General features: G+C 44.6%; 1 protein-coding gene across 1 annotated transcript; it reads left to right on the forward strand.

The window, feature by feature from the left end:
- Window positions 1–1,733: 1,733 nt before the first annotated feature.
- LOC138641093 (uncharacterized) lies at window positions 1,734–2,250 on the forward strand. Its single transcript, XM_069728887.1, has 2 exons — window positions 1,734–1,808; window positions 1,855–2,250. Exons 1-2 carry the CDS (start codon window positions 1,734–1,736, stop codon window positions 2,248–2,250), a joined length of 471 nt encoding a protein of 156 aa, XP_069584988.1.
- The last annotated feature ends 17,772 nt before the right edge of the window (window positions 2,251–20,022 follow it).

Here is a 20,022-nt window from a genome sequence, read left to right on the forward strand (position 1 = left end):
AGGGACGAAACAGTAAGGCAACAATTTTAACGTTTCGGCCACTCAGTGGCCTTGTTCACAAATGGTGCCTTAAAGTCTGTTCGTAGCGCGTCCTGTGAGAACAAGGATACAATTATATGTAAACAGGTAAAGATGGTCCAGATGTAACCCAGATGACGGATATATTGTCTTAGTTTTCAATAGAAGTAGTTAAAGAATAGTCCAGCAGTAGTTTTGAGACATCTGTCAAGGGTCAGGTTGGCTGGGTTATTAGCTGGCTCCTATGTGACCCTGCAAATCCGAGGGTCCCAGCAGGGGAAAGGTGGTGGAAGTAGGAAAATATTATACTTCCTCCGTGCCGTGTCTGTCACCTTCATAGAATATATATGTGCAGCAATTGGTGGCGCAATGGAGGCGCGATACAGGATCAAGAAGTCCGCATTGGTGATTCAGTGGGGGGCGCCGATACAAGCAGTGTCTAGGCGGGGAAGGTGGCGGCCGCCTAGACACCTGTGGTATTCGGTCAGAGGGGACCGACGCTGCTTAAAGGGGTCCGTTGGGGTGATGTTATGGCAGCTAGATGGTATAACTTCCCACTGGTGAAGTAGTTCCCCAAAGCTCCCGATGTATAGATGAGGATGGTGGGTGGTGCAGTAAAGAACGGAGGACACAGGTTTACAGTCTCTTTACCTGGTTTGCTGAAGACTTCAGGCAGCCACAGTCCAGGGCACCAGATCACAGGTACAGGCAGGGTCAGGCCGGCTTGGAAACACATTCAGAGTCCCCTTTACCAGGTGGAGTTAAAAGCCTTCCTATTAGCGCAGTGGTGTTGTAGTCCTTTACTGCCTATGACTTCTGGCAAGGTCCTCACAGTTCTCTCTGTCCTCCATAAAGGTGGGACACAAACCCGTATGACAGGTGACTCGAGCCTTTTTACAGGGTCTCTATCATGACCCGGGCTCTATGCGCCACTGTGTCTCCTGGGTATTAGGGCAGACAGGTTACGTGTAGTTCAGCTGTCCTGCCAGTTTCTGCTGTAAGTCTTGGAGTCACTCACAACCTCGGTCGTCCGGCTACCGGTATCTGCGCTTCGCAGGAAGATAGCCCAATCGCAGCTGCCCTCCCCAGTTGTCACTCGCATGTGCTTCACTCTCCTGCATGCTCACTACAAATCTGTTTGTCTTTCTGTGTTATCTCTGTCCAGGAGCTGCAGCTCTTTCTCGTGGCTGCCCGGTCCCTCAGTCCTTTATCTCTCTTTCTGCCAGGAGCTGCAGACTCCCACGTCTGCTCAGCTGTACTCCTTTCTCACCAGCTCCCCATGACAGCCTCCTCCCTGGCTTCCCCTCTGTCTCTCTGACAGGAACTAACTCACTTTTCCTCCAGACCAGAATATATATAGGGGAGCCACTCATAAACAGGGTTAGAGCTCCCCCTTCTGGCCTGGAGTGTTGTGTGCTTTGTGGTTACCTGATAAAGAAGATCATCCTTCGCTTCCAAGCATGACATCACTCTCCTCGTGAGGAAAGCAATACCGCTGTGACAACAAGGACCCTGGGGCGTCACAAAATCTGATCATGGTCCAGGATCCATAACCTCTCCCTCTCATTCCAGTTCTCTTTAACCAAATCGTAGGGGCAAAATGGTTTTATAAACTGGACCTAAGGGGTTAACTTATAAACTCATCCATATAAAAGGAGGGGGATGAGTGGAAGACTGCTTTTAATACCCCTGAGGGACACTATGAAAACCTTGTGATGCCATTTGGATTAACTAATGCTCCCGCCATCTTTCAGCAGTTTGTAAATGACATTTGTTTTGTTACCTGGCAGGTAAATTTGTTGTAGTCTATCTTGATGACATTGATTTATTCGCCAGACCTCAAGTCACATTAGGTACGTCAGGCAGCTCTTACAAATATTCGGGGACAATAAATTATATGTCAACCAAGAGAAATGTATGTTTTCGGTTCAGGAGATCCTTTTTCTGGTTCATTACTTATCGGCCACCGGTTCTCACATGGATCCGATGGAAGTACAGACGGTAATGGATTGGGATCGTCCTAAAGACAAAGGTTTACAAAGGTTTTTAGAGTTTGACAATTACTACCGTAAGTTCATCAAGAATTTATCGGTAGTGGCCAAACCTCTGAAGGATATGACCAGGAAAGGGACAGACTATTCCAAATGGTCCAGTCTGGCCAGTGAGGCATTTGATACTTTAAAGAAATGTTTTGCTTCTGTGGTGATTCTTATACAGCCTGACGTCACTTAGTCATTCGTTGTAGAGGCTGATGCGTCAGAAGCGGGTGTTGGGACTGTATGTCGTATGGTACATCTTCAAGTAAATGGCGTCTGTGTGCATACTTTTCAAAGAAACTGTCATCCACCGAGAAAAAACCATGACACTAGTAGTAGGGAACTTTTGGCAATGAAGTAGGCTTTTGAGGAGTGGCAACATTTTTTTGAGAGGACAGTTCATCCAGTCATGGTAATCACCGATCACAAAAATCTTTTGTATCCGGAATCTGCAAATTTCTGACAGTCATTGCTCTTCACTAGATTCAACTTTTTTGTGATGTAAAGGCCAGGGGATAAGAACGTTAAGGTGGATGCCTTATCTAATTTTCCTGGGGGAAGAGGTTGTTGTGGTGTTGTGAACTGGTCTCTATATTACAGAAAGGACTATATGTTCTGATCTGGAGAGGGAGGTCGTAGATGCTCATAGGGACGCCCTTGCTGCTTGTCCTTCAGGTAAACTGTTTGTTTCTGTGAACCTCCGTCTTGAAATTTTGATTGAACATCATGGTTCGGTCTTGGTTGGACATCCTGGTAGTAAAGCCACCACAGACCTTGGACTCATTTGTCTGTAGATTTCATCATTGATCTACGCGTATTGGCAGATAATACTGTAATATTGGTGGTGGTGGACATATACAGCAAGATGACTAATTTCATTGCGCTACCTGCTTTGCCTAATGACCTTGGCTTCAATTTTTAGTAAATAAATTGTGAAATTACATGGGATTCCATCTGATATTGTTTCTCACAGACGGTGCAACTTATTTCCCACTTTTGGAAAGTATTTTGTGCTCACTTGGGGGTTCATCTGTCATTTTCATCTGCCTTTCATCCACAGTCTAATGGGCAAACTGAACATGTGAACCAGAATCTTGAGATAGATCTTAGGTGTTTTGTGTCTGAGAATCAGGAGGATATTTACCTCTAGCTGAGTTCGCTGTGAATAACTGTTGTCATAAATTTACTGGCAAGTTTTTGGGGGCATACGGATTTCATCCTAAATTATGCTCCTTCAAGGAGGAATAGTTTTCTTTGTCTATTACATCAGTGTGGCAAGGTGTTCCTGATAAATTGAAGATGATGGGGCCCAAATATAAGAGTATGGCTGATCAGAGACGTTTGGTGGGTCTGGACCTGTGTATTGGTGATTTGGTGTGCTTGTCCTTGAAGAACATTAAGTTGAAGGTTCCTTCTTGGACACTCGGACCCAGGTTAATCAGTCCCTATAAGATTGTGGCCGTTGTCACTCCAGTAGCTTTTCGCCTTGCTTTGCCACCCACTTTTAAAATTCGTTAATGTGTTTCACTGATCACTTCTCCAAAAATACATTGCTTCCTCTGAACCATCCCCACTCCCACTTTCCCCAGTCATTGTTGATGGGAATCTGGAACTCCTGATAGCGAAGATTATTCTGGTATGCTGGTCTCTTCAGTATCTGGTACACTGGAAGGGTTGCGGTCCTGAGGAGAGATTGGGGGTACCAACACCTGATGTTCATGCAATCAGGTTGGTGCGGTCTTTTCAAGCCTGTACACCAAGATAAACCTGGTCCTGGTGTTCCCGGAGGTGCCTCTTAAAAGGGGAGGTACTGTCACTGGGATACCGCAACAGATAAGGGCCAGAAGATTGTGGCATCAAGTTATCCAAACTCCTGCATTGGATAGAACTGCTTTGCTTTCCTTGCTTTGGCATTGCAAGGGTTTATCAGTTCAGTTGATCTGCTGATGCTCACCATCATGGATTGCCTCAGCTGTTCTGTGTTGGACACTCCCCTCTGGTATACAAAGGGGGAAATAAGTATTTGATCCCTTGCTGATTTTGTAAGTTTGCCCACTGACAAAGACATGAACAGTCTATAATTGTAAGAGTAGGTTAATTTTAACATTGAGAGACAGAATATCAAAAATAAAATCCAGAAAATCGCATTGTATAAATTATATAAATGTATTTGCATTTTGCAGTGAGAAATAAGTATTTGGTCCCCTACCAACCATTAAGAGTTCTGACTCCTAGAGACCAGTTAGACGCTCCTAATCAACTCATTACCTGCATTAAAGACAGCTGTCTTACATAGACTCTATTAATCAGTCAGACTCTAACCTCTACAACATGGGCAAGACCAAAGAGCTTTATAAGGATGTCAGTGACAAAATCATAGACCTGCACAAAGCTGGAATGGGCTACAAAACCATAATGCAATAGTAAGAAAATGGAAGAAATGCAAAATGACTGTCAATCACATCGATCTGGGGCATCATGCAAAATCTCACCTCATGGGGTATCCAAGATCATGAGGAAGGTGAGAGATCAGCCTAAAACTACAGTACATGGGGGGAAATTGTTAATGATCTCAAGGCAGCTGGGACCACAGTCACCAAGAAAACCATTGCTAACACATTACGCCGTAAAGGTTTAAAATCCTTCAGTGCCCGCAAGGTCTCCCTGATCAAGAAGGCGCATGTGCAGGTCGGTCTGAAGTTTGCCAATGAACACCTAGATGATTCTGTGAGTGATTGGGAGAAGGTGTTGTGGTCAGATGACACAAAGGCACGTGACCCTGGCGTCTCCACCTTCCGGAGTAATCAGAGGGACAGGGATACTGCACAATACCATGACAGTCTCATGATAGTATTATGACTCTGCTCATTCTGCCCTCTAATGATAGCAAGCTGATCCTATTCTAATCCTATTATAATTAGATAACTCTACTGACCGTGTTCTATTATCTGCCCTTTGCATAAACAAATATGCATATATAAAAGCTAGAGGGTGCGAGTAATTACCCAGGGTCCAGGTAGCTCCAGTGTACCGAGCTACCTGGACCCTGGGTAATTACTTGCACCCTCTAGCTTGTTTAAATGCATATTTGTTTATGTTACTATGCACTTGCTATTACTTCCATTATCTTGAGCTATGGTGTGCAAAGAAATCCTTTTTGGTTTTTTTGGATCCTCCTATGAATTGAAATACTTTTTTCACTTTGTTTTTTTATACTTTTTGTGTAAACCTTTTATGGAGCCTCCAAAAAACAAAACTCAGTAAAGTCCAGTTCCTCCACTCATGTCCTTTCTTACCTCTAGTTATCTGCACCCTGCACTTCATCGCTCCTCATTTAAGCATATTTGCTTTTATATATTTAGGATTTATCAGTGCAAGCTGCTGTATTTTCGATGTATTTTTGACATAATTTATTTATTTGCTCAATGTTGGCTTGTTGTCCATTTCTATTCTGTTGTTTGCATCTTTCTTTTAAAAAAAAAAAATTAATCATGTGTTTCAATAAAATCATTTATCTTTTACGTAAAATTTGCTTAGAGGACTAATTCTTTGTATAGGTTCTTTCTGATGTCACTGTCCTCTGTGTTTATTTTTTAGGGCACTTTCATGTTACTATTGATGTAAGTCTACTTACCCAGCTCTCTCTGCTGACATCCAAGTCTACTGATAATGAGATAACTTTGCTGACTCTGATCCAGTCTAAACAGCAAAGCTAAAAGTGAGACCTGCAGTGCAGGAAGTAAAAACTGCAATAATCAAGGGAGACAAATCTATAGTTCATGGTAAGCCTCATATATGTGTGGCACCCCAGGAGTCCCGTTGCCACAGTGGCATTGCCTCCCTCACAGGGGGTGATGTCATGCCTGGAAGCAAGGAGGGGTCCCCTTACCAGGTAACACCAGCATCCAACACCTTCCTGACTCCAGACCAGAAGGGGGAGCTCTAACACCCGATTTTAGGGGAGCTTCCCTATAAGTTCTGGCCTGTAGGCAGGGTTAGTCAGTGAGTAGTCTGAGAGGAGAGGAGGCAAGCAAAGGAGAACCTGGGTAATAGAGCTGTAACCAAGCTTGCTCCAGAATAGAGCGCTGACAAAGAGGACGCCAGAGTCCTTGGCTGTGTGGGTGCTGTACGCCCCGACAGCCGAATCTGGAGGGCAGGGAACTGCAAACTCCCTGGCTACACGGAACACCTGGAGGCACCACAGCAGGCCAAGAGCCCGGGGCTGCCAGTGAAAATGCAGTGCCCGTGATAGGCTCACGCTGTCTGCCATACAGGTTAGAAGCAACACGCAGGAGAGGGACTTGTGCAGAGCTTCAGGCAGCAAGAACCTAAGAGAACAGCGCAGAAGGAAGAACCGTCGGACCCGGCCCGAGTACCCCACGGCCCTAGTGGGCGCTTCATATGCAGCTGGGCAAATCGATTTGTAGATCTGTGCTGCTGCTCGGATCTTATCTGTTATTTCCAGTGACAAAGTGCTAATTAGTGCTAGTAATAGATAAACCATTATTTCTTATTTTTAGGGACTCTATAGCGACAGGGTCTGTTCCGCAGGATTGGCGCATAGCAAATGTGGTGCCAATATTCAAAAAGGGCTCTAAAAGTGAACCTGGAAATTATAGGCCAGTAAGTCTAACCTCTATTGTTGGTAAAATATTTGAAGGGTTTCTGAGGGATGTTATTCTGGATTATCTCAATGAGAATAACTGTTTAACTCCATATCAGCATGGGTTTATGAGAAATCGCTCCTGTCAAACCAATCTAATCAGTTTTTATGAAGAGGTAAGCTATAGGCTGGACCACGGTGAGTCATTGGACGTGGTATATCTCGATTTTTCCAAAGCGTTTGATACCGTGCCGCACAAGAGGTTGGTACACAAAATGAGAATGCTTGGTCTGGGGGAAATTGTGTGTAAATGGGTTAGTAACTGGCTTAGTGATAGAAAGCAGAGGGTGGTTATAAATGGTATAGTCTCTAACTGGGTCGCTGTGACCAGTGGGGTACCGCAGGGGTCAGTATTGGGACCTGTTCTCTTCAACATATTCATTAATGATCTGGTAGAAGGTTTACACAGTAAAATATCGATATTTGCAGATGATACAAAACTATGTAAAGCAGTTAATACAAGAGAAGATAGTATTCTGCTACAGATGGATCTGGATAAGTTGGAAACTTGGGCTGAAAGGTGGCAGATGAGGTTTAACAATGATAAATGTAAGGTTATACACATGGGAAGAAGGAATCAATGTCACCATTACACACTGAATGGGAAACCACTGGGTAAATCTGACAGGGAGAAGGACTTGGGGATCCTAGTTAATGATAAACTTACCTGGAGCAGCCAGTGCCAGGCAGCAGCTGCCAAGGCAAACAGGATCATGGGGTGCATTAAAAGAGGTCTGGATACACATGATGAGAGCATTATACTGCCTCTGTACAAATCCCTAGTTAGACCACACATGGAGTACTGTGTCCAGTTTTGGGCACCGGTGCTCAGGAAGGATATAATGGAACTAGAGAGAGTACAAAGGAGGGCAACAAAATTAATAAAGGGGATGGGAGAACTACAATACCCAGATAGATTAGCGAAATTAGGATTATTTAGTCTAGAAAAAAGACGACTGAGGGGCGATCTAATAACCATGTATAAGTATATAAGGGGACAATACAAATATCTCGCTGAGGATCTGTTTATACCAAGGAAGGTGACGGGCACAAGGGGGCATTCTTTGCGTCTGGAGGAGAGAAGGTTTTTCCACCAACATAGAAGAGGATTCTTTACTGTTAGGGCAGTGAGAATCTGGAATTGCTTGCCTGAGGAGGTGGTGATGGTGAACTCAGTCGAGGGGTTCAAGAGAGGCCTGGATGTCTTCCTGGAGCAGAACAATATTGTATCATACAATTAGGTTCTGTAGAAGGACGTAGATCTGGGGATTTATTATGATGGAATATAGGCTGAACTGGATGGACAAATGTCTTTTTTCGGCCTTACTAACTATGTTACTATGTTACTAATTTGACTGTAGTCACAGGCAGGACCGTAATGATGTGTGATAGTAGCAGGGAGGTGACATGTCAAGGAGAATTTATTCTTGAAGCTTCATACTGTGTGCTGCTCAGTTTATTCTGATAGACTTTCAGAAGTCTTCTCCAATCCGAAGATGGGTTATCCGTTGGATTACTTCAAGAACTCGTTCTAGACATTCGTCTATCTTGTTATTCAATATGTTATTGTTGCATTGCATGTGTTGTTTTTATCTTACAGGTTGAGGTATCCCTCCATGTACTTCAGGTAAACACTTCCAATTTGAGACTGTTTCGTATAGTGAAATCCAAGGATTTCAGACGGGGAGTGTGCTGCTCAGTTTATTCTGATAGACTTTCAGTCATACATGGACATTTATGTAGTGCTAATATGCTCAGTTCTATCATTTAGTGTATTTGTTATACTTTGCTGCCATCTACTGGTCGTTTGCTATATCACTGTAATATTTGTTATTGCATTTTTCCCACAACACCTTTCTGTCTTTAGCTCCTCCTATCTTTTTCCTTCTCTTCCTGTTTTGTACTCCGTGCCATCTTGGAATACACATGTGCTGCAGAGCTGGAGAAGGATTCTCTTGTTACCTCTAACCTGAAGCTTCTATTATCTCTATCTGGTGATTCTGTAACAGCTCTAACCTACAGTCCTCACTCTCACCAAGGTATGTATTTGCATTTTGCAGTGAGAAATAAGTGTTTGAACCCCTACCAACCATTAAGAGCAAGGGATCAAATACTTATTTACTTATTTCCCTCCCTATATGTAACTTATGGTGACTCAATCTGTGTTTGCGTATATATATATATATATATATATATATATATATATATATACATACATACATACATACTGCGTATATAATGTGAGATTGTGGGGGGCTAGATATGAAAAAAGTAAAGAGTACAGCTCCACCTAGTGGTCAGATAAGCATGCAAACCTGGGCATACGGTGGTGCTCTCCTGCTATGGCTATGCCCAGCCTCTACAGTTCTCTCAGGCCATCTACTCCAGGGGCCCAGTATGGCTCGCACTTACTTTTCGTCAGTTGGCTGTAGCGGTTTCTATCATACTATCCTCTAGTAGAGTTGAGTGACTTTTACTTTTTTAGGATCGAGTCGGGTTTCGCGAAACCCGACTTTGTCAAAAGTCGGGTCGGGTGAAATCGGCCAATTATTTCGAAAAGTCGGGGGCCGACCGAAACACGAAACCCAATGCAAGTCAATGAGGAATCAAAGTCGGCAGTGAGTGGAGGACAGGAAAACACCTACAGTGCCCATTTTAATGCCAAAAACATAAATTCTTATTTCTTAAGCTTGTCAATCTTAATTTACTTTATAATAATAGTTAGAGAAAAAAGCTGAACCGCACAGCCACGTCACTAAGAGCTACCACAGTCCATGAGTGGTGTGACCGGAGAGCCTGACATCCAGATGGAGGTGCTTGCATGGAAAACAACAGTGCAGCAAATGAGAAATAGAAAAAATGCGGCAGCACTCACCAGCTTCGGTGTGGTCTAAGTCCTTTATTGAGACATGTGAAAGATCACCATTTTCTTCACGGCACGGGGTGAGTGCTGCCGCATTTTTGCTATTTCTCATAATAATAGTCAGGCATTGAAAACAGGGGGTCATCTGGCTAAAGTTGTGGGGGGGTAGGGCTGGCTCAAGATTTTCGTGGGCCCAGGAAACGCAGAATACGTCACGGCGGTGGAGCAGGGAGAGGTAAGTATTTCAACTTTGCAAGTGCTGTGATCCTGAGCAAGCAGAGGGGGCCCACTCGTTGGCACTGGCAGGGGGCCCCTCATAGTACGGCGGGGTGTTTGACGGCGGGTGGCGCTTCCCACTGCCAGAGACACTTTTGCGTACTATGAGGAGCCCTGTGCCAGTGATGTCGCCAACGAGTATGCCCCCCCTACCTGATGAAGGAATCTGCACTTTCATCTGCACCTTCCTCTTTGTCTCCGTGTAAGGTGGTATAGTATGCGGGAAGGGGAACCTGACTTTCAGCAGGGACAGATTCTGGCTATATAGAGTGCAAGGGGAATGTAGTGGACTGGGTCAATGTGTAATAGAGTGCAGGGTTTAGTATGTCACCACGGAACAGACAGACTAACTGTTGAGGGGAATGTATTAACAGGAGTAAGATTCTCCTCGCAGGGAGTAAACAGGGGGTTAATAGAGACAAATCAAACAGTAAACAGTTAAGCGGAATCAAAAGGGTTAACGAGTGTTCTCGTAACTTATCAGTCCAGGGAGGTCCTGACTGGAGGGTCCTTATTCCAAGTGGGTACAGTCACCAGCAGGGCTTGAGATCCTGAAGTCTCTTCTCTGTCTCCTGGAAACTCCGGGGTTAAGCCTCTGCAGCCTTTTCTCCCTGTGCAGCTGGAAGCAGGAAGTTAGGCAGCCATTCTGCTGGAGTCTCTGGATATTAGGCTGACAGTCTCTCTCTCTTCAGCAAGAATACACACACACTGAGCAGTTTCCTTAGTCACACTCAGGGGTCCTGGCTTGTCAGTGCGGTCACCGGGGCTGCGCGCTCAGTTCACTGTAAAGGGATACGTCGTCTCTGATGATGGAGGCTTAAAAGTCCCCACTCTCACTCCAGCTTTAGTGCCCTCACAGGGAGCACTCTGTCATGGGGAGCGCGGCGCTGCAGCCTGCTTTCTCTCTAATAATAATAATAATAATCTTTATTTTTATATACTCTCTCTGGCACGCTGTCCCCTCTGTCTGGCGCGCTCTGCTCTCCCACTCTTTTCTGACCACACACCCCTCTCTTCCTCTCTGCCCCCAGTCGTCACATCGTCCCTTCTGTCCAGGGCAGAAAGTCTTCCCCCCGACAACCCAGCTGTCTGACTAAGTGGTTCCAGGTAAGGAGCAGGGAAAGCAACCTCCTTACAAATGTACTAGTAGACTCATCTAGAAGTGGCTGGGCAATGGGCAGGATGAGGAGGAAACACAGATATAGGCCCAAATAATAAAGTAGGCTAAATGCAGTTCAAAATTGGTAACAGGACTAAACAGGCGGCATAGCTTTGTTCAGTGGAGGACAACTGTAATGAGTGGCAGACACAGTTTGTAGGCCCGCAATAAAAAAGTAGGCTAAATGCAGTTCAAAATTGGTAACAGGACTAAACAGGCGGCATGTAAGTGGCAGAAAGTGGCTGGAAGATATATGAAAAAATACAAGGACTGTAGTACAATTTCAATCTCCCTACAACGATCTCAGGAAAAGTATGGCAGCAATAAAAAGGACTGCTGCACACAAAAGTGTGGACAAATAAACAAGAGAACTGTGCAGAAAGGAGCAACAGGATTTTTGCTTTTAAAAAAGCAGTTGGTTTGCACAGCGGCGTGCAAACGGCAATGCAGCTATCAGGGAGCCTTATAAGGCAGCCTAATAAGCTACATAGCTGATGCACAAAAATATAGCCTCCACTGTCCCTGCAAACAAATGGTGGTGTTGGACAGTGGAAATCGCTACAGCACAAGCAGTTTCAGGGCTTAATCTTCCCTCCCTAACTATATCCCTTCTTCTGATGAAGCTTCAGTACCTCTCCCTATGCTACGATCGGCAGAAGTAAGATGGTGGTCGGCGTGCATGCCCCTTTATAGCCCCTGTGACGCCGCAGAAAGCTAGCCAATCACTGTCATGCCCTTCTCTAAGATGGTGAGGACCGAGACCTATGTCATCACGCTGCCCACACTCTGCCTCCTCCTTGATTGGCTGAAAAATGGCGCTGAAAGCGTCATATGAAACGCCACTTTGGCGTGAAGATCGCCGACCTCATGGCCGATCCCACACTAGGATCGGGTTGGGTTTCATGAAACCCGACTTTGCCGAAAGTCGGCAATTTTTGAATTTGTCCGATCCGTTTCGCTCAACCCTATCCTCTAGTGTTCTGTGTCCTTCACATTCTCTCTCTTTCTTTTACTGTATCTCACCCTGGACAACGTCTTACACAGTGACCTGGCACTGCTGACACTTAGGGTCTCCAACATGGTACCCTTTAATGCTTCGTGCCTCTGCACCAACCATCCCTTACTTCCACCTCAGCGATGTGGTATCTCCATCCTGGTATCCTACTGTGATAATGGAAACTGTCCTCCGCAATTATCGTGTTAACGTACATGCGATTCTCTGCCCCAGAACCCACTGTGTGGTACTAGCAGGGAGGACTGAAGGGCAATGCAAGGAAGGATGCCGCACCAGGATGTTCAAAGACTAGAGGAAACAATCTGTAGTTACTGAATTTATATACGACACACTCCAGAAGGACATGTTGTGGTACATAAGCCTACCTTGTGTGATACTGTATTCTGATCTGGTGTATCTCTAAGACTACTGTGTGTAACAAACAGTACTTACACAGTACAGATACAACACTAATATAATAACACACAGAACACATACAGTACACACAAAATACATGCACAGTACATATACATTATACACATAATATATGTACAGTCTATATACAGTACACACATACCTGCCCAGTACACACACAATACATGCACAGAACACATACAGGACATACATACAGCACCTTGAAAGTACACATACAGTGCATACATACCCTCACAGTACACATACCCCACACACAAAATACTTTCACTATACACTTACACAATACATGCACAGTACATATACAATACACAGTACATGCACAATACACACATAAATGCACAGTACACATACAGTGCATAATACCTACACAGTACATGTACAATACACACAATACCTGCACAGTACATACAGTACACATACAGTACATAATACCCACACAGTACATGTACAGTACACACAATACCTGCACAGTACACATACAGTACACACATAATAAATGCGCAGTACACATACAGTACATAATGCCCACACAGTACATGTACAGTACACACAATACCAGCACAGTACACATACAGTACACACAAATGCGCAGTACACATACAGTACATAATACCCACACAGTACATGTACAGTACACACAATACCTGCACAGTACACATACAGTACACACAAATGCACAGTACACATACAGTACATAATACCCACACAGTACATGTACAATACACACAATACATGCACATTACACACAATACATGCACAGTACATATACAGTACACACAATAAATGCACAATACACATACAATACACACAAATGCACAGTACACATACAGTACATAATACCCACACAGCACATGTACAGTACACACAATACCTGCACAGTACACATACAGTACACACAAATGCAGAGTACACATACAGTACATAATACCCACACAGCACATGTACAGTACACACAATACATGCACATTACACACAAATGTTCAGTACACATACAGTACATAATACCCACACAGTACATGTACAGTACACACAATACCTGCACAGTACAAATACAGTACACACAAATGCGCAGTACACATACAGTACATAATACCCACACAGTACATGTACAATACACACAATACATGCACATTACACACAATACCTGCACAGTACACATACAATACACACAAATGCACAGTACACATACAGTACATAATACCCACACAGCACATGTACAGTACACACAATACATGCACATTACACACATAAATGCACAGTATACATACAGTACATAATACCCACACAGTACATCTACAATACACACAATACATGCACGGTACATATACAGTACACACAATATATGCACAATACACATACAATTGATAAACATACTACCCAAGCCCATTCCCCTACACGGGGTGGGCAACACTTCACAAAATATGAGAACATACTGATCATATAGTCATTACACTATATTAAATCAAGAAGTGCCTTTATATTATATAAAAAATTAACCTTTATTTGGTCGCAGTAAAATATACTCACAAAAAATAAAATAGTGCCTCAAACCAAAAACAAATAACCGCAGGAGGTCAGCTAAAGTATATCCACATGAATACCCAGGGAAAAACAAATGGGGTTACAAATTCTTTTGTTGCTCCTAAAAAAGGTAAAGTAAAGGATGAAGCAGCATATTATCTTATTATCTAAAGTGCAATTGCAACATCTATTTCAAATAAAATCATTGATCATCACCTATACAGTACATTCAAAGGAAAATATGACCTTTTAAATACAAAATGAAGCGACATATATTTAAAGGGACACTGTCACCTGAATTTGGAGGGAACAATCTTCAGCCATGGAGGCGGGGTTTTTTGTGTTTTTGATTCACCCTTTCCTTACCCACTGGCTGCATGCTGGCTGCAATATTGGATTGAAGTTCATTCTCTGTCCTCCATAGTACACGCCTGCGCAAGGCAAGATTGCAACTTGCGCAGGCATGTACTACGGAGGACAGAGAATGAACTTAAATCCAATATTGCAGCCAGCATGCAGCCAGCGGGTAAGGAAAGGGTGAATCAAAAACACAAAAAACCCCGCCTCCATGGCTGAAGATTGTTCCCTCCAAATTCAGGTGACAGTGTCCCTTTAAAGTGCAGATGCATGAAAGGTGTGACATCCAAATTACATTAGGAGTGTAACCATGCATACAGCGATTGCGGTAACAATTTGGGGTTCCGTATCGCCAGCTACCATACCTACATCCTGATTGATTGCAAAGAGCAAAATTAACATCCCATATCAATACATACTAACTGGGTCTGTGCCTGCTTCACATGTGCAGTGCTGAGTGACACGCTACACCTCCAAACCCTGATACGCGTTTCTCGAATGCTTCTTCCTGGGGGCATGTCTATGGAAGGGCGTCATAGGATTTATACCCTCAAATGGCCAATAGAGTTAAAATGGGGCGGAGTTAATTCCTGCACGTCATATAGTGACAGTATCCTGACGGTAAGTATAGATCACTAGATGGTGGCCCGATTCTAACGCATCGGGTATTCTAGAATATGCATGTCCATGTAGTATATTGCACAGCCCACGTAGCATATTGCCCAGCCACGTAGTACATTGCCAGGCCACGTAGTATATTGCCCAGCCACGTAGTATATTGCCCAGTCACGTAGTATATTGCCCAGCCACGTAGTATATTGCACAGCCACGTAGTATATTGTACAGCCCACGTAGTATATTGCACAGCCCACATAGTATATTGCCCAGCCACGTAGTATATTGCCCAGCCACGTAGTATATTGCACAGCCACGTAGTATATTGTACAGCCCACGTAGTATATTGCACAGCCCACATAGTATATTGCCCAGCCACGTAGTATATTGCCCAGCCACGTAGTATATTGCACAGCCACGTAGTATATTGTACAGCCCACGTAGTATATTGCACAGCCCACGTAGTATATTGCCCAGCCACGTAGTATATGGCCCAGTCACGTAGTATATTGCCCAGTCACGTAGTATATTGCCCAGCCACGTAGTATATTGCACAGTCACGTAGTATATTGCCCAGCCATGTAGTATATTGCACAGCCCACGTAGTAGTAGTATATTGCCCAGCCACGTATGTCACAGGTTAAAAAATAAAAAATAAACATATACTCACCTTCCAAGGGCCCCTTGTAGTTCGGTCACATAACCGTGATGTCATGGCAGGTCCTTCTCGCGCAGGCGCGCAGGACCTGTGATGACGGCGCGGTCACATTACCGCGATGTCATCACAGGCCCTGCGCGAGAAGGACCTGCCATGACATCACTGTCATGTGACCGCGACGTCATCACATGCCCTGTGTGCCTGCACGAGAAGGACCTGCCATGACGTCGCGGTCACCGTGACGTCATGGCAGGTCCTTCTCGCGCAGGTGCGCAGGGCCTGTGATGATGTCGCGGTCACATGACCTTGACGTCATGGCAGGTCCTTCTCCCATGCAATCCTTGGCACCGGAACCTGCCGACGGCATCCCGATGAACGATTTGTTGGACAACGGCTGTCAGGTTACAACTATGCCTTACATACTCTATAAACGATATTGGGCTGACACAGACATTACCCGTGGCCCAGATAGTGATCTAACAATAGTAGCCAGTAATGGTCAGCCTTTGCCACAGGTGGGGTACAAGGAGGTCACCATTAAGGTGGGGCGTAGAATTAAAGGCCAAGGAATGGTGATTGTTGATATTGACCGACGTGAATGCAACCCTATAATGACCATTGGTACTAATGTAATTGAAAATTGTCTTGTCGAGGTTATTGCCTTTTTACAACAGGTGGCCGAAACTGCTGGTTCCAGTGAGCAGAGAGTCCTGCAAAAAGAAATCAGAGCCCTGGTACAGAGACAGCAGGTAGAACTATCTGGTGGAGAAATTGGCAGAGTCACAGTGAGTGATCCTATCCCCATTGTAATACCCCCCAGGAGTGAAATATTAATATGGTGTCGGGCAGCAATAGGCCTTAGAGGTAAAGATTACCAGGCCGTGGTAGAACCTGTGTATTCAGATAGTAGGCCCACAATCCTGACAGCCAGAGGGGTGGTTGAAGTCCGCAAGGGGAGGGTACCAGTAACTGTGGAAACAAAGAGGTCCACCTAGCCAGATATGCCACACTTGTCAAACTGTTTACTGTTGATAATAATGTAATACAGGCAACAGAACCCTTGGTCCCGTCCAACCAGGCGGAGGACAATGGCTCTGCAGGACAAATGGAGGATTGGTGTCAGGAACTGACTTTACCCCATCACATCAAAAACAAGGGGCTTACCGGGTAGTCAATAACATTAGCGTTGCGTCGGGCGCAGCCTCGGCAACGCATGCTTCATGCGCCCCTATATTAAACATGAGGGCGCATGGACATGCGTTGCCTTGCATTTTGTGACGCATGTAGCATTTTTGGCGCAAGCGTCAGGGCGCAGAGGACGCAGCAAGTTGCATTTTTTTGCGTCCAAAATCAAGCCAAAAATGGACGCATGCGTCACAAAACAATGCGTTTTTGCATGCATTTTGCAGGCGTTGTGCGTTGCGTCGCCGACGCAACACACAACAACGCAAATATGAACGTAGCCTTATTCACAATTCCCCTTTAAAGACCGTTCTCATTTACAGTGAGTCCCAGGGCCACGGACCGGGTTGCAGCCATGTGACATCCCCTTTAATAGCTGACCGGACTCGGCACCGAGTACCCTGCCCTGGTGGGCGACTCGTATACAGTACTGTTGTGGATTCTGTTTTTGGGCTCCCTCTGGTGGTTACAGATGGTACTGGGTGACTTGTGTTCTCTGCGGTCTCTGGTGTCCACCTGTTCTATCAGGATATGGGAGTTTCCTATTTTACCTGGCTTTCTTGTCATTTCCTCGCCGGTGATCAATGTAATCAGTGTGTCTTGTTACCTCTGCTTTCCGCTTCTGAAATCTTCAGGACAAGCTAAGTTTTTGATTTTCCTGTTCCACGTTTTGCTTTATTTTTGTTTTAGTCCAGCTTGCAGTTATGTGATTCCTTGTTGCTGGTTGCTCTAGTGGGCTGATATTACTCCTCATGTTCCATGAGTTGGCACATGAGTTCAAGTAATTTCAGGATGGTTTTTTGTAGGGTTTTTCGCTGACCGCGCAGTTCACTTTTGTATCCTCTGCTATCTAGCTTTAGCGGGCCTCATTTTGCTGAATCTGTTTTCATAACTACGTATGTGCTTTCCTCTCATTTCACCGTCATTACATGTGGGGGGCTGCTATTTCTGTGGGGTGTTTCTCTGGAGGCAAGAGAGGTCTGTGTTTCTTCTAATAGGGGAAGCTAGTCCTTCGGCTGGCGCGAGACGTCTAGGAACTATCGTAGGCACGTTCCCCGGCTACTGTTAGTTGTGTGAATTAGGTTCAGGATCGCGGTCAGCTCAGTTTCCATCACCCTAGAGCTTGTTCTGTTTTTTGTGCTTGTCCTTTTGTGATCCCCTGCCATTGGGATCATGACACAGTACATAATACCCACACAGTACACATACCTCCTTAGTACAAGTACAGTACACACATAGTACACACAAAATAGCTGCACAATACACACAATACTCACAGAGTACATGTATATTATCTACACAGTACATATACAGTGCATAATACCCACACAATACCGGCACAGTACATATATAGTACAGACATAATAACTTCATAGTACACATACAGTACACAATACCTGCACAGTACACATACAGTACACACAAAATATATGCACAGTACATATTGTAGGAGTTTTACTTGGGTGCGTCGGGAGGAAAACAGGAGGCTTCTTCCTTTAAAAGTTCATGGGGGGTTTATTACTTCATAAACCCCCTAAAGCAAAACAGAAAATAAACAGCCTTTAGATCAGGAAAATACAACACAAAATGTCCATAGCAGCACTCTACTCTGCCCTTCCTGTGGGCACACAGGCTGGGTTAGTGTCCAGTTCCTAGGCTTGCTCTGGAGCCAAACACACAGGAGGCCTTCTCCCTCCCAACACACAGACCATGTGCCAAACATCAGCGTCCATTATATAGGCAGTTAACCACACCCAGAGGTGAGGTATGTGGGTAGCCAGACCCGCCCAACTCTCATAGCTACCCACAACCTGGTCCCAGGTGCACCAAACGAACCTCTTAGTGCTTACGTGCCCTATGGAAAATACTCTGGGTTACATCACAGAGAGCAGCCTTCTCTGTGACACATACCTCCCATTGACTACATGACCATTAGCTTCCTTACAATATACATTATACACATAATACATGCACAGTCCACATACAGTACACACATAATACCCACACGGTACACACAGAATACCCGCACAGTACACATATAGCACCAACATAACACTCAGACAATACACAGCCCCAACATAATACTCACACAGTATACATACACTACACACATAATACCTACACAATACATACATAATACTACTCAGTACACATACAGTACACACAAAATACCTCCACAACAGACATATGATACCCACGTTTCCTAAATGTATATCTGATACACTTGATCTAGTATAGCGGATTAGATTATTTCACAATGAGACGGTGAGCGCATGCCTTCGGGATCTTCAAGAACAAGAAGGAAGTACATGGCAGGCCCAGCGCCAGACCCATACCAAGGAATGCTTGTGCCGTATTAATACGAGTGGGCACAGGCTAAGCATTTTCATCTCAACACTCCTTTGTTGAGTGGAATTCTGCAGAAACTGAAATATTTGTTGAAGGTGGGTAAATACTTTTGCCAGTGGGCTGCCTAGAAGCTTATTCACAAAGGTGGCAGCACAGACTTTTCTGTTAGTGCCCATTGTTATGTTGTGTAGTCCTCACCAGACGAGTTCACGAGCGCAGGGCGTTAGTGCCCTCCAGTCACCGCCACCTCCTGCCAGGCTGCTCGATAAGGACATTGCATTTCTCCTGGAGAAATGTCAGACAAATACTTCTGGTGTAAGCTGCTCGATTCTCGGCATCACAAAAACAACCCATTTTGTTAAAGGGATATGAAATTAGAGCGCAGATGAGACGTCACACACGTAACATACCCCTAAAAAGCCAATAGGGGGTAATGTATTTCAGGGACATACTTTATAATAACTCACCCATCTGGAGTATTCAGGCAGCCAAGGACATTGTGGCTGTTACATTAGGACTATTGCTGTTATGGGCCACTATTATTATTATTATTATTATTATAATTATTATTATAGTGCCATTTATACCATAGCACTCTACATGTGAAAAGGAGCATACATAACAAAAAACAAGGGAAATAATCCTGAACAAAACAAGTTGCTGACTGGTACAAAAGGAGAGCGGGCCCTGACCGCAAGGGCCCACAGTCTACTATGGCAGCTAAATTTGGACTGTTACTACTGTGGGGGCATTTTGGCTTTTACTCTGACACTCTATCTCTTGTGGGGTACTGTTCCTATTACATTAGGGGCACCTCATACTGCGGGACTGTCCTGATTGTGAGGCTGTGCCAAGCAGTCCTGCACAGACTCTGCTTTCTCCCGCACAGCCAGCAG

The sequence above is a fragment of the Ranitomeya imitator genome, chromosome 1 (genome assembly GCF_032444005.1).
Source record: "Ranitomeya imitator isolate aRanImi1 chromosome 1, aRanImi1.pri, whole genome shotgun sequence".
Lineage (NCBI taxonomy): Eukaryota > Metazoa > Chordata > Amphibia > Anura > Dendrobatidae > Ranitomeya > Ranitomeya imitator.

Excerpts from the sequence above, each read along its gene's own strand:
- LOC138641093 (XM_069728887.1), top strand. The coding sequence starts at position 1,734 with ATGCCATTTGGATTAACTAATGCTCCCGCCATCTTTCAGCAGTTTGTA. Across the intron at positions 1,809-1,854 it reads TTTGTTTTGTTACCTGGCAG|ACCTCAAGTCACATTAGGTA; the intron begins GTAAATTTGTTG and ends TTTATTCGCCAG.